Raw genomic sequence first — 15,241 nt, forward strand, 5'->3', positions numbered from 1 at the left:
TTGAATTATAATTTTTTATTCTGATGGAAAAAAGAGAATTACATTTGGCACATGAAGATTGATGACAATAGAATATCTTCTTATTTAATTTGAGCTCATAAATTTTCTAATTTAAAAATATTTTGATTTCCAAAACAGACAATCAAGCATATTTCATTCAACGAAGAAACAACATCGCAAAAGCACAACAGAAAATGCAAGTTTAACATATACATAACAAGTAAAACAATAAAAAATCAATTTCTGTACATATTTCAACATAAAACTCAACTTCTTAAACATCACAACCTTAACGTATGCTCAAATTTAAAAAGCACAAGATGGAAGAGAACAATAATTTCCATGAATTCAGGTTTCATAAGAATGAATGATAAAAGAAAACATTAACTAGCATATCAAAATAATAGCATTAAAACAAAAAGTAATCATTACAAAATTGAATTTATTCACTCATTTGAAGCAGTGAATTAACAGTTCCATCCTTATTTCCTCTGTTAGCTTCATATACAGATTTAATGACTTCTTTGTCCATATTGGGAAACATGTCCTCTATCTGGAAAGAAAAAATGGTAATGGATCTGAGAAAATTCACAGACCAATTGCAGATTCTAAAATGCATGTAACACTGCAAATTTATCACTGGAAGTCAACTTCTACATCAACTTGGGTACTAGCAAAAAAACAAGGAACATGTATTCAGCTTCTCTATCAGGGAGAGTAAATAATCTTTCACCCACACGTGCACAAGTGAATACAGTAGACTCTGGTCAATACGAACAACCTCATTAAATTTGTACGCAACCAATGGCAATCTGAACATATGTTTAGATTGTGCGAATGGCGTCGTCAGCGTAATCTTCTCGTCCGACCCTAATAAATGGAATTTCATTGTTAAATTTCATAAACACATTTAATATGTATTTTACAAGAGCCGGTGATATTATATTTCCATAGCTATGCATATTCACTCCCCGGCTTTCAGCATGCATGTAGCAATTTCCGTTGCGTATGTAAGTAAACATTGCTGCCGTTGTAATTTTCGGCTAGTTTCCGGTGTCAGCCTTGGTGAAACCGGGTTCCGAGGCGTTTGTTTTTTTACGATAAAACCTCCGAAAGATATATAAGAAATAAAACCTCACGTTAAAGTCGTTAAATAAACCGAGAAATTTGGTGACAATGCGCAACGCCACTGGATTTCCCACACGATTGCATGAGCTGACGTCACTTTCCGGCTGGCCAATGGAATTACGTTTTGAAGTGGGTGTGTTTTTGGAACTGTTTCGGTCATTTCTTTTCTAAATTCTTAAGAAAAAATGTGAAATGAGTGCGTTAAAGTGGCCTTTATGACAATTTTACTATATTTTACGATTTTTAGTTAGTATTTGAAGGGATATTAAAATTTTGTCCAGAGACCTATTTTCATTCAGTGTTGCATTCTGCAGGAAAACCGCACTCCTCTATGCCTTACATAGGATTATCCACTTACGAGCAAGGTCTCAAGGCCTGGTTACACGGCGCATTAACACGTACAAGTTTATGTACGTTTGCGTGAATGCTTTTTGTGGACCGGAACGGAACATGTACGAATGCATGAACCAAATTAGAACAGGTTCTATTTTCTGTTCATGCATTCGCACAAGTTGGGTGGTTACACGGTGCATTTTCGTGTTCATTCACGCATTCATACATTTAGACATTAACCCGTACGAGTTCATGTATCGTGTAACCAGGCCTTCAGAATGCATCTTGTTCGTATATTGAGGACTTCCTGTATTCGGGAATATGTCACGCCTCGATTGCCTCATGCCACATTCTTCTATTGAGAAAATGAAATGAATATCCTTGTTTTTATATGTTTGTACATAATTAAATCGCGTAAATTATACACTTGACTCTGAAGCTATTTTGCAGTATGACTATAAGAATTGAAGAGAGAAGAAATTTAAACAAACTACGATTTTTTCTCACTATTCCTGAATGAAACATTCATATGAACTTTGTTATTACCAACCTCCGGTTTTTGGCCCAGTGAACTTCCTAATAATGAGAGTCTACTGCCAAAACAGAGTAACAAGGATGATACATACAAAAATTCCACTTAAAATTTTTTGCAAAAACAAATAATTTTAGTTTTTATACCTGCCACCAGAGGACGAGAACCCCTCATTATTTCGGTAAAATCCACAAGAAGTGGGGTCTCGCAGTATGTGTGTGTATTTGAGTAGAGTGCAGTCATCGTAAAGCTGCAGTTCAGTTAAGTGTCCCCAAGACTAGTCCCCCAACTGCAACACCCCAACCCCCTTCTCTTTTGAGAGCCCAAGAAAGTTAGCGGCTTAAGAGATCAGTGACTCAGTATAAGTTTGGTAATTCTTTTGCACCTCTTCCTGTACCGTTTTTCAAAGTCAATATTTTTTCTTCTGTGCTATTAAACAGGATGTTCAATAATAATAACGTTAAAGGGTTCACTAGGACCTTCAGAGCTAACTTCCCTAGCTCCATGCCAATAGTCAAAACTAGATGTAAATTTCAAAAAGAATACAATCTTTGACCCTTACCCACACTTAATAGGCCAAATGTTATATTGAAGGCTGAACTTTGTCTAAGTTTAAACTTAAATCATAACACAAAACCTCTCGTGAGAAAGTAGATTAGGGCATTTCCAAGTTTCAAAGGTGTTTTAAAGCCCCTAGCATTTATGCTACATCAGGAAGGTAGAACTTAATTTGTGTTACCTGTTTTAGCTCTTGCTCGGATATCTGCGGCACAGGCGGCTCAGGAGCAACAGGAGGTGGAGTAGTGTATACTGACACAGGAGTGTACTGAGTAGGCCTTATTCCATATGGAACCATTACCACTGGTGCAACTTGAGGATACATGGCATATGGCTGGGTTGTGGATGTCTGAAATATAAATCATAACACACATTTAAATATTGAAAAATACCAATGGGAGTAACAAAAAACTGAAATTAATAACCAGGATAAATGAGAGTCAAGTCTTAGGGCATCTTCGAAAGCCTCAATTATCAACTCGATTTTTACTCAGTACCTAATTCACTTGACAATAAAAAAATATCAAATGACAATTTACGCACTTCCTCCAACAGAGGAGACATGTAGTGATTATTGTCAAGTTAAAACACTGAGCCTTGCATTTCCAATATAACCATAGTTAAAAATTATTAAGTACTTAAGTTACGTCAGCAATACCCCAAGATGTCTCCTCTGTTGACGATAGTTTGTAAATTGTCCTTTGAGATTGCTGTCCTACATCATCGACTTCACTTGATAATTGGTGCTTTCAAAAACAAACTTACTCGTTTACTGTCATGTTACTTGTTTTCATGTTTATCACACGCTTAAATGTTTATCTCTTAACCCTTCCCCAACAAGTAAAAAGAATTGCATGGAACTTGAAGCAAGGCTATTTTCATTACATGTTGCAAGATTAAGCACAAATGAATTCATATAAAGTCTATTCTTTCAAGCAACTGTGTTTGCCATTTTGCATCATGCCTTAGCGTACACTATTTACAGTCTTATCAATACAGATGGCACAATTTTTTGAGTTCATTAAGCTCATACCCTCACCAATCCAATTAATAACCTTGACAGAAAAATTTAAATGGAAACTTACAGAATAGCTAAGAACTAGATTGATGGAACCTTCTAGATCATCCCCTTGTTTTCCACTCAGCGGATACCAGTCCTCCCTCGTTTCACCATTCATAACAGCAGTTGGAATGGGAACGTGGGCCCAAGCAATAAGTTCATCCATTTTAAAAGAGCACTCATCAAAAATCTCCAAGTAAATCATGTTGACACCTTGAGGGAGAAGGCTGAAAAAGTAGTGTTGACTAATTAAAATCAAACTGACAAAAACTGAAACATTTATATATTCTGTTTATATAAAGTTTAGCTAAAAGGATGCACAACTAGAAATGAAAGTGTGGCAAAGATGATAAGAAGAAATCCAAATTGTGAAACAATAAACTGTAGCTTTTTTATTTAAATGGGCTATGTAATACAACCTTGCAAAAATTATTATCTCTAAATGAGGTAAAATATAAAACAAAATTATAAATAAAATAGGTGGTGTCAACAATAATTTTGGAAATAAAAAAATTAGGGATGAGTCGATTCCACTTTTTTTCTATTCCTTCAAATCGATTCCCGATTCTCGGTTCCATCGATTCTTATTCCTTCTAATAGGTGGGATATTAATTTATCTGCAGCATTGAAATTTAAGAATTGAATGGAATAAAATAACTAGGGATGGACGGAACCAGGATTTTTTTCGGATCCAGATTCGGATCGGATCCTTGATTTTCGAAGCCGGATCTTTCGGATTGGATATTTTCGGATCCAAATGCATTTTCAAATTCCTGCTATTAAACGAAGTAATTTTTCAAGTTTATTCTGGGTACATACAATCAAATGAATGCTTTTTAGATTTTCGCACACATTTAAATATTTTTATAAATTAAAAATCATTTTTATAGGCTATCAAGTTGTTTTTTAAAAACATCTTTACATGCTCAGGACCTAAACTGTTACGCTTGGGTTTGGAAATGATAATAGGAAAAATCTTTGGAAGAACCACTGAACAGTGGCGTAGCAAGAGGGCGAGATCCGGGGGATCCAGACCCCCCGAAATATAAAAACACAATTACTTTCCTTCATAAAAAGAACAAAATATAGAAAAATCATGAATTTACAAAAATGGAAAATGAAAAAAATGAATCTTTGAAAAATGAAGTGTTTTCTATCATGAAGGGTGTTAAAATTATTTGAAACCCTCTCCTTAGTACCCTGTTGTTTAAAAAATTTTCCCCCTGGTTTTGTACCCCCTTTAACGAAATTCCTGGCTACCCCCCTGCCATCGACTGAATTTAAATTTTCCTCACACACTTTTCCCCCGAATTTTACTTTCTCATCGCATACCGACTTGTGTTTCACCCGAAAATGCTTCAGTATGGTGAGGTGGATTTAGCACTTCCTCGAGATAATTTCACGCCACAGTGCATGCACATGGCATACATTGGTTCTTCTTATCTCAATAGAAATACTTCTACACAATGAAAGACATTTTTATCAGTATATCATTAAATTAAATTGCCACTGCACAATTAGCAACACAATTAACAGTATTTAAAATAGCATTAACATCACGTGTGACGAGGTGCTCGACCACTCAGCATGAGGAAGGGGTGAGCAGCAGAAGGGTGTAAAGGAGAGGTGGAGGGGAAGGAGCGCGATCCCTCCATATTTCAAGCAACGAGGCTACAAATACGGGAGTCAAGGACGAACAAGTCAGATCTTGCATCATTGCCGTCGTTGGCTTCAAAGCGAAGCCGGGTGCACTACGTGATACATTTAGTTGGCATTTCCAATCCATCTCTACTTGTTTGAGGTGTTAATGCTGCACTTGTTTCTTTGAAAATTGTGCTGTTTGGACAATGTTGCATATCAGTATAGTCTAATTGTAAATGGAAAACTTAGTGGAAATCAGTTAGAGCTGAAAAATAAACAGAAATATCATCAGGAATGCGTCGCGTTTGGTCTAATTCTTTTTTAAATCTTGTGTATGTCTTCTAATTGTCGAAGCTATCGAGATATCTTCGGGCCCAGAATATCAATCACCTAGCATTTGTCGTCTAGAAACGGAAAATTGAAGCAGGTAGGCCAAAAAAGGTCATTTTGTGAGACGGGGTAGGGACGAAACACGCTTCAATTGTTCTCGTGTGATTTGATATTTACCTTAAAAAACATTGATTAATGGTCGGTGTGATTTCGGAAACAAAAAAAAACAACAGAGGCACGGGCTGATGGACGGCTGAGGGTGGTTTTCTGAAATCTGCGTCGTAGTTACTTTTGACATGGTTATTATCCTACGACGCTGAGATTCCCTCGATGATTGCTCAATCTCTTGGGAAGAGTCATACTATGTGCCAGTCGTATTTTGCCTTTTTTATTTTTCACGGCTGAATTCTGCTACGTAACTTCTGCGATAGCTTTCAAACAAAACGGTTCATGAATAGAACAAGAATTGCATGCGATGGAGCATTCGAAGAGAGAATCGGAACTCTTTATTTAAAATTTCAGATCCAGATCCGATGTCTTCCGTGACTTTGGATCCGATGTATCCAACGAAGGGCAATATCCGCGGATATTTGGATCTGAGGTATTCGATCCGACCATCCCTAAAAATAACAATAGCCGCAGTGGTTACATTGCAGTTTGGCTAAACAATAATGTAGCGTTCATTACGTCCATACATACCAGAGCAGCCTGGTGGGTGCGAAGTGGCAGCGAACGCAACCTGCTGAGTCCGCCCGGAAGCCGCGGCGGCTTATGCCAAGCAAATATCAACTTTTTCAAGGGTTGCATTGATGAAACTGGGCTATACAAACGCGAATGTGTCTATTTTTTTATTATTGATGCAGATGCGTTTTAGTCTATGAAAAAAGTTGCATAATAAACCACTCTCTGCCCGTATTTATAAGAATTTTTTTTTCACAGGAAAACTCGCTCTCTGCACGTTTTTATTATCATTAGACTTCAAATATCATTCGAAAATAAAAAATATATATTTCGATCTATTATACGTTAAAATTGGTGCTCCAGATGAATTCTCCTATGGTAATTCATAATCTCAATAATTTCACTTGCCGTGATCAGTGGTTAATAAAAGAACAAAAAACGCATGCATTGCTTTCCGATCCCACGGTTTCCAATTTTTTTTCTCTGAGAGTTGCTCATGAACACGTGCCATTTCAGGGTTCGTCGGTTTGTTGCTCTTGCCGACATTTTCATGTTTCTGAGGCTGCTTCGGTATGTACGTCGCAGTACCCGCGTACCGAGCGTATCCTCCGCGCGGGACGGCTGACACCGCGGCCACTTAGGTTTGTGGCAGCCTTTACTCCCCAAGCTTATAGTCTATACTCAAAACATTTATCTTCCTGAATGGACATTTGGAATCGACTCATTCCTAAAAAAAATATAAGGGAGTTTATACGAAAAACTACCTAAGTCCTTAAAAATACATTCCTATAATATGTATGTACAATTACATACATAATTCCGATGTGTTGTATGACTTTAAATGACCCGTGACAACAATTTTTCCTCTGTTTTGTTTCTACCTACCAATATGTACGAGTAAAATAAGAACATGCATTATGACAATCTTTATTTGATAAACCTTATGTAATTATTTTGGTACTTCAATACCAATATTTGTACGTATTATATCTTAACCCCTTGGTTGGGGGCAGAAATTTCCTTATCTTTTACCTGGTGGGGAGCAAATCCACCGATTTTCTGAGATGCCGTTTTCGAAAAAAAATTTATAGTGAAGCTATTGCACAAAAATGGCAATATACTTAAAATATATTGGTATAGAACCTCTGACAAAGCAAAAAACATGCAATGATGCATAAAGAATGAATATTCACGCCTTCTCCGCACAACATTGCGATGCGACGGCACGCGCGACTATATTCGCGCTCCCCACATGGGGAGCGGAGTCCGCTTGCGACTATAGTCGCTCTCCCCAGTTAAGGGGTTAAGATCTATACAGGGGCGGATCCAGGATTTTTTACTGGGAGGGGCACAAAGCGAGGCCGTATCCAGGATTTTGTTCTGGGTGGGGCACAAGGATACCTCGTAATACAAAACGAACGCAATGATAATGGGACCGTATTAAAAATCTTGCATATTTTTGAGGGTCTGGGGGGGGGGCACGTGCCCCCCCCCTGGATCCGCCTATGGAACTATACATAAACTACTACCACTAGTGGCAACTACAGCCGATACATCTTGTCAGGAGACCACAAGCCCAGGTGCATCAATCCTCTGATACTCCACCGTTTGATGTGATAACTGTCTCACTGCCTCAACGAGCACATTGCACAAGATCTGAATCTCTAAATTAAAAAGAGATTATTGCAAGGGGTTATTTGGACTTAATTCATTATCCAGGCACCTTAAACATATAATGTATCCATGCAAGAAGAGCCTCTGGGCCATCGCCACTTATTTTTCTTTGTTCTTAAGATGTGGTATCTCTTTCAGTCAACATGATTATTTGATAATAAATACCGCTAATTTAAACTAGCAAGTACTAATTAACTAATTTAAGCGAAATGAAATAAGTACCTTTGCCTTTGTTTTTCACAAAAAGGTTGGAACTGCTTCATATAAGAATATCAACTCATTCACAGTAGTGTGGCATTAGATGGAATTTAAATATTTGATCAAACAATATAAAATATCATACATAGGAAAAGACTAAAACTGTGGGTAGTCATAGCATGGGAGGAGGAGGATCCTTCTCCTTCTTCCATGGTCATATTTTTTCATGTAGGTACACGAATTTTTCAGCATGATGTGGGGTATGAATAAGCTCTCCAATGTCGAAGTAGGTGTAATTGATACTATGCACTATTATTATTTGAACCACATACTGAGGAACAAACTGTTGAATTTTACTTGAAATTTTCCTCATATGAATCCTATGGTTTTACTGACTAATTCCACCAAGGAGAAGATTATAAGCAATATCCAAATAAGGTAGTAATAATTGTACCTTACATTCTTATTTGTATCATTCCTTGGCTCATTATGGTAATATTTTTCAACCAAACCCAACCAACGATCTGAGGTAGGGCAGGGAATGAAAACATTCTGATCCGGAAGCCCACCTCATTTATGGTCCATACTTCTGAATCTACAGGCATGTACAGTTTGAAATGGTAATTGCCTCAATAAGAAATAACTTGGTACCCTACTGTGATATCCTAGCCCTAGAAGATATTAATTTCATATCTTGCGATTTAATCTGACCAAACCTCCCCAACCAGAGAAAAATCTTTGTTTTACCAATTTATAAATAGTGTACCATGCATGTAATAATATTCAATGCAAGGTTCTCTGAGGGTATATTTAAGAATTTCAAGAATGTCAGTTAATTTATAATCCAGTATTTAAACCAAGTCATCTTTAACCAAGGGATTTGCAGAATGAAGTGGTTCCAACGAAATAATGGTAAAAATAGTTCTTACAAAATGCTCACCATTGAATTACTTTATTCCATCTTGGGTTTTTCCCACCATTTGGATCTGCATGAGTTTCATACACGCAGTGCCCAACCCTTAATCTGACATAAGGATCCATTCTCGTGACGCCATAATTTTTCGCCAGCTTCGCCTGAAACAAGGCAATAGGTTCGATAGGCTGCTATTTAAGGGCATCAATTTAAAAGATGGTAAAATTTGTCAAAAAACATGACCACATTAAAAAGAAATATCTGAACGTACACTTCCGACCGTGATTGACAACTTCCCAGTTGAGTTATGAGCATAGGGTATCCCCACCATTTGCTGCTGCAATGCAATTGCCGCTTGCTGATCGGCAGCCTCTTGTTGTTGTTGTGAAGTAGCATTTATCCTCAAAAAATCGGAAGGGAGAGTCCCAAGAAATACCTGTCGAGATTGACATCATCACAGTGTTTATGCCAACAACCAAATAACAACCCAGAACTTAAGAACAGGCGTAATCTGGCGATAAATTGATCTTTACTTCTGCCAATTGTACTTGTCCTCTATTATTATTCTTGTAACCTAATTGCTACGTTAAGAAATAAATAGCAACAAGGTGTTTGGCAACCGCTATCGCGTTGTGGTCGCCTAAGCTGAAAGGTGTTGAATTTTATTTTTCTACAAGTATTTATCTTCTCCGAGTCCATAAAACCTAAATCACAACAAATACTACCACAATTTCACATGGAGGTAGGAAGGGTGTAGAGAAGTAATGAAGTAACAAATTCCTGACAGAAGCAAAAAGTTGACACGGAACGCCCGAGATCATGGAAAGCAAACGGTATTTACGTTTACGAATTATAACATTATTCTTTACAACATCTTGGTCACGAGAAGACATGTCTTTGAATAACTTACTCTTTTTCTGCGTTCTTCGTTCTTATCAGTTGTTGCCATTGCTGCCATTACGAAGCTATTATGTAACCGCTGTAATAAAAAAATCGCTATTTCTAAAACTGCAATGATCAATTTCCTAACGCTTGCTGGTCAGATCTAACGATCTTCTATATGGCGTTAAATGACATTATAAACGTTTAATCCCCTTCTTCCCCTTCATAGAAGTTAGCACAAGTTAGTGATAATGAAACTCAATAATCGTCAATGTTTGGTAACATAATGGTCTATAAAATTACTATTTTGAATTATAAATCATTCAATCATTTTATAAATGATTACAGATTCGTATTTTACTACCTGTGAAAAAAAATATTAATTTTGACCGGATGGCGGGGGTTTTCGAATATGTTGTAATGGCGGAATAAGACCGTGTTTAATTGCGTTGTAGGAAGATCCACAATGCAATTTAAATTTTGCCTTCTTGCCTCGGTTGTGTGGCTTATTTGAATCCAATTAGGTTGTAAAATTGGTGGTACTGTGATATTCGCCCAGAAACCACGAAAAATTGTGGAACACCAGTTCTCTTCGTCACCGTACTAATCCTTTCTCGGACAGCATCTCGTCGTGGTTTACCCTCTGTGTATCTGAGCCCTTTATTTCTAATTTAGTGAAAAAATCGCGAGTGTGAAATCTGCTTTGATAGTCATGTTGGGCAGGTGGTTCCTCCCGGATGCTGGAGTTTTACAAATATTCTTGTTTATATCTTGTGACCTTTTCTTGGAGCACGTATCTTCTTTTGAGGATATAAGTGTATTGTCATATGCGATTTGTGTACTGGTTCGTGGGATTTACATTAAGATTAATATTAAAATGATCTCATAATGCAAAATACATTAAATTATTTAAAATGTGTATTGAAATTTCAGGATAAAATGTAAAGAAGAGAGATTCAATTTAAAAATAACCGGCACTTCTAATGAAGGAAACAGTTTGGAGAGTATACATTTTCCAAGCTCTGAAACATCAAGCAAAAGAGCCTATTATTCTGAGCATTTGACTCAGTTGGACAAGCAGATTGATTATAGAGCTCCAGAAACTGTAACTGGTTTCACGTGGCAAGTAAAAACGGAAAAACATGCTCCAACTGTGAAGACATTGACTCATCCTCACTTTAGACGTGTTATTGCTTCTGAAACCAAATGGATATCTTTGGAAAATAACCATCAAATTGTAAGTGATTTCATAACCATGCTCTTCTTATGGTTGGGAATATGTTTGTGAGAGTGATTGCTGCCCTTCTAATTGATATAACTTCCAACAGCTGTTTCCAATCTAGATTACATCAAAAATAATCATTTTCCTTATTCAGGTGTTTCCTGTTGTAGCATTTCAGCCCAAAGTTCAATTGGACTATGAAGTTGAGCCTGATAAACTTTGTCGCAAAGTTGAAGTCGAAAGGAAGAGACGGAAATATCAATCTCTTGATATAAATTGTATTCTAGGAGATTTAAAGGTAGAAAAACGTAGGTTAATTCCACCTACAGAGTGTGAGTGCATACCCAATGAAGAACTTTATGGTATTAATTACCTAGCAAATTTTTCACCTCTTGAATACTATGATGATGAAGAATTCGATTGCAGGTATGATTTGAATTTAGTGTGTCAAATATTTTCCTCTTTATTTTAATATCTGAATGCATATGACCATGAACCTCTATATCAAGGCGTGGTGTGGCCGTGCCCGGGGCGAGATTCTGTCAAGTGCCCCCTCCCCCCCCCCTGCCCCTTCCCCCCCCTGCCCCTTCCCCCCCTCCAGGCGACCGCACCACAACTTACGTTCAAAACCAAACACAATGCGAGTGGCAGGTGTTTACAGGAATCCCGAATCACCAAATAACAACTAACATATTTGTTTTTAACATTTATTCACAATCCACGCACAGCATTGTTGAAAATATTCAAACCAAGATAATATACATATGTACCTACGAATGTTAAAGTTGAAAGGAAATAAACAGAGGCACTAAACATTGAACGGCATTGGCCTGGCTTTTGCATGAGCAAATTTTGTGAGCACATCCTTAAAATCTATTTTTCTCGCCAGTTCGTTTTCAATAGATAAGATGGCTAGTGAATTTAGTCATTCCTGTGACATTGTTGACCGTAAATACGTTTTTATAAGCTTTAGCTTGCTGAAGCTTCGCTCCGCACTGGTGACTGAAACTGGCGTAGTGAACAATACTCTTAAGGCAATCCAAAGATTCATAAACAAGTCTTTGCTGTCTGTTCTTTTGATTGTTCGTAAGACTTTGATGGGATGAACTTGAGGTTCTATCAGTTCTAAGATGGTGTGGATATGTTGCAGTTCACAAAAAAGTTCATTGCCATTAATGTCTGAAGCGCCGTCAGTATTTTTTAACGTAGATTCAAGATTCAAACAATTTTGTTTCAGCATGTCCTTTGCTGGGAGGTTAGCCACATTGTACAAGAAGCCCCACTGTACATTATGATTTTCAATTGCAGTTGACCTACTTTTCACTGACGTGCTAACTGTGTCCACCAGTGGATAAAATACCTCCTTCTTGAATGTCTCTGATGCATATGCTTGCACTTCCTCTTCCTCATTATTTTCATTAAAAAATAATCGTTTCTTTTTTCGTATTCTTTTTTCTTGGAAGACTGGTTCGATTTCTAGCTCTTCTGCTATCTCTTTCGCTGTAATTACCGCGTCAACGAATCCACTTTCCCGAAATTTGTCCAAGAAGTCTAAACAATTACTGATCTTCTTGGCAGCATCACTTACACTCTTAGCCTTCCCTTGAAGAGTTTTGCTGATTATGTTGATTTGGAACAGCAAGTCATGCCATATGACTAAGCACACTAAGAAAGAAAAATCCTCCGTCTGCTTGACCAAAGAAAGTGCTTCACTTGCGGTCTTAGGGTCATCCGTCTTCTCGTTCAGTTCGATCAAAGCATCCCGGACTTCGATGTATTGATAACGAAGAGCTTGAACTGCAGATATGCGGGCTTCCCAACGTGTCTCACATACTTTTTTCACAGTGAGATTCGTGACATGTTCACTGATCACACACCAACGCTTCGTAGAGCCCGAAAATATGATGTAAATATGCTGAAGAACTCCAAATAGTGATGTTGACTTTACGGAGGATTATGCTCCATCAGCTATGACCAGGTTGAGGCTATGACACCTACAAGGCATGAAAAAGGCCAGAGGAAAGTCTTCAAGCACACGTGCTTGAACTCCTTTATGTATGCCTGCCATGTTGGCACCATTATCATAGCCTTGCCCCCGACAGTCTTTCATATTGAGTCCACACTCTGCGATTTCTTCAACTGTAAGGCCAGTGAGCGCTTCTCCGGTGGTTTCAGATGCTGCTCGGTATGCTACGAAGCTCTCCTCCATGTTTAAATCGTCGTTTTCCTCGTTCACATAACGAATCGCCAGAGACGTTTGCTCCTTATGGCTAATATGTATCTGGAGTGCAGTCAAAAATTATTGAAAAATATTTGGCATTCTTTATTTTCGTAAGGATTGTCTCCTTTTCAGAGTTACCTAACAGGTTAATAATTTCATTCTGACTTGATACACATAATAAGTGAAACTTACTTTCATGGTTAGATATTCCACGTAAGTGTTCCATTAAAACAGCATCACATTTCCCTAAAAGTAGAACTAGGCCGAGAAAGTTACCATTGTTTTTTGTAAACAATTTGGAAGAGGAGCCTCGGAACGCTATATTATTTTCTGCTAAATACAAGGTGATTTCAACTAACCGCCGTAAAACCTCTTTAGAGCGTTGTGCTTCCGTGTTTATTAGATTGATTATTTCCTGGTTAATTGAGGTTCCCCCTTTAAGCCTTTTTTCAGCTGTACACCACTCGGCCATGCATTTGAAATGATCTGGTGACATTTCATGGGATTTCAACCTCTCTGTCATGTGTTTCCAATTATTGAAACCAATATTTTGTTCAAACTGCGATTTTGACGATGGATCAAAAATCCTACAGCAAAAGTTGTAAGCTGAATCATTTTTTTCGGAGTAAAGTAACTTGCGTCTCAATACTTTTTCGCAGTTTTCAGCTAAACGAAATCGGAAACTATTTGAAAAATGCCTGTTGTTTGAATTTCTTGGATACTGATGATGTTCTTTTAAAAAATTAGCTTGGAAGTTCAAAATTAGGTTATCACGCTGTTCCTTTAAGATTAACTCAGGCCATGTTCCTGGGTCGTACGATAAAGCCAAACTGTCACAATTTACGTTGGTGTCAGATTCAAACTCTAAAGTAAGATATACCTGTTGGTTATCATCTCGTCCTACCTCAACACCTGTAGGAATGGTAGGTATTTCTTCGCAAGTCTCTTTAACACTGGTACTTGGAAAATCACAGACGGAACGGGTTCCACCGCTGGGAGTGGAGATGAAGATGAAGTACCAAAAAACTAGTTAGTTTTGGAACTTTAGTCAGTAGAGCTTCACGTGCTAATTCACTTTCCTTATTTAATTTTTGCCGTTGAGCTCCCATCAACTTTTTCGACATTTCGGTCACTGGTAACTAACACATTGAAATAATAATAGTAACACATCTGAGCGAAAGTACCTCATCAATAAAACCATTGGAAACAATAAACAACAAATATGAAGGATTCAATAGCACGCCACTAACCGAATGACAGTGGAGTCGGCGTGGTAGGTGGATGCTCAAGCGATCATGCGCATTGGTAGGCCGGTAAGCCACGTGGGTTAGGAGGGGTAGTAGGGGGCGGGCGCTTCAAGGTCGCGCAAGCGTAAACTACTCCTCTACTCCCTCATTCCACAACTACGGCTACGGTTAGGGGGCGCACAAATGCAGTGATTAGGGTTGGTACGTAGGGGCGCCCCTTTAGAAAACGTAAACGAAAAGAACGCATATTGAATTACTAAATTTTGAAAAGATAATGACTTAAGATAACGAATGTTTTAGTTATTATTGCAGAATGTTAATTTTGTTATTGTCAAACAACTTTTTAAAAATTCTGGTTATAAAAATTTTTGTTTTCCCTGCCGCAAGATTCCCGTTCATTCTACCGCAAAATCCCCGTTTCCCCTGCCGTAGCGGCGCCCCCCTGGCCGCGGCGCCCCCTCGGCCGCGGCGCCCCCCTGGCCACGGCGCCCCCCTGGCCGCGGCGCCCCCCTGGCCGCAGCACCCGGGGTAACCGCCCTGTTTGCCCCACCCACGCGACGGCCCTGCTCTATATAACCTATTATGTACTTGTTAGTAGTTAAGCCTGGATTTGGCTATTGT

General features: G+C 38.2%; 2 protein-coding genes across 3 annotated transcripts in view; one reads left to right on the forward strand and one right to left on the reverse strand.

Moving 5' to 3' along the window:
* On the reverse strand, nt 1-10,116 carry LOC124162923 (toll-interacting protein-like). The gene is made up of 6 exons (XM_046539662.1): nt 9,959-10,116; nt 9,320-9,484; nt 9,076-9,209; nt 3,637-3,838; nt 2,733-2,900; nt 1-553 (listed from the first exon to the last, which is right to left on the reverse strand). The coding sequence occupies exons 1-6, from the start codon at nt 10,004-10,006 to the stop codon at nt 443-445; spliced, it is 828 nt and encodes a 275-aa protein (XP_046395618.1). The 5' UTR covers nt 10,007-10,116; the 3' UTR covers nt 1-442.
* The window catches only part of LOC124162922 (dynein axonemal heavy chain 1-like), a 19,689-nt gene continuing 13,940 nt past the window's right edge, over nt 9,493-15,241 (forward strand). The window contains exons 1-3 of one of the 2 annotated variants that reach the window (XM_046539661.1): nt 9,493-9,881; nt 10,864-11,167; nt 11,307-11,578. In XM_046539661.1, the coding sequence (XP_046395617.1) occupies nt 9,868-9,881; nt 10,864-11,167; nt 11,307-11,578 (590 nt within the window). In that variant the 5' untranslated portion in view covers nt 9,493-9,867. Of the gene's footprint in view, nt 9,882-10,252; nt 10,775-10,863; nt 11,168-11,306; nt 11,579-15,241 lie in introns of those variants that run through there. The other variant, XM_046539660.1, reaches the window with a different exon arrangement.

The sequence above is a fragment of the Ischnura elegans genome, chromosome 7, assembly GCF_921293095.1.
Source record: "Ischnura elegans chromosome 7, ioIscEleg1.1, whole genome shotgun sequence".
NCBI classification, from domain to species: domain Eukaryota; kingdom Metazoa; phylum Arthropoda; class Insecta; order Odonata; family Coenagrionidae; genus Ischnura; species Ischnura elegans.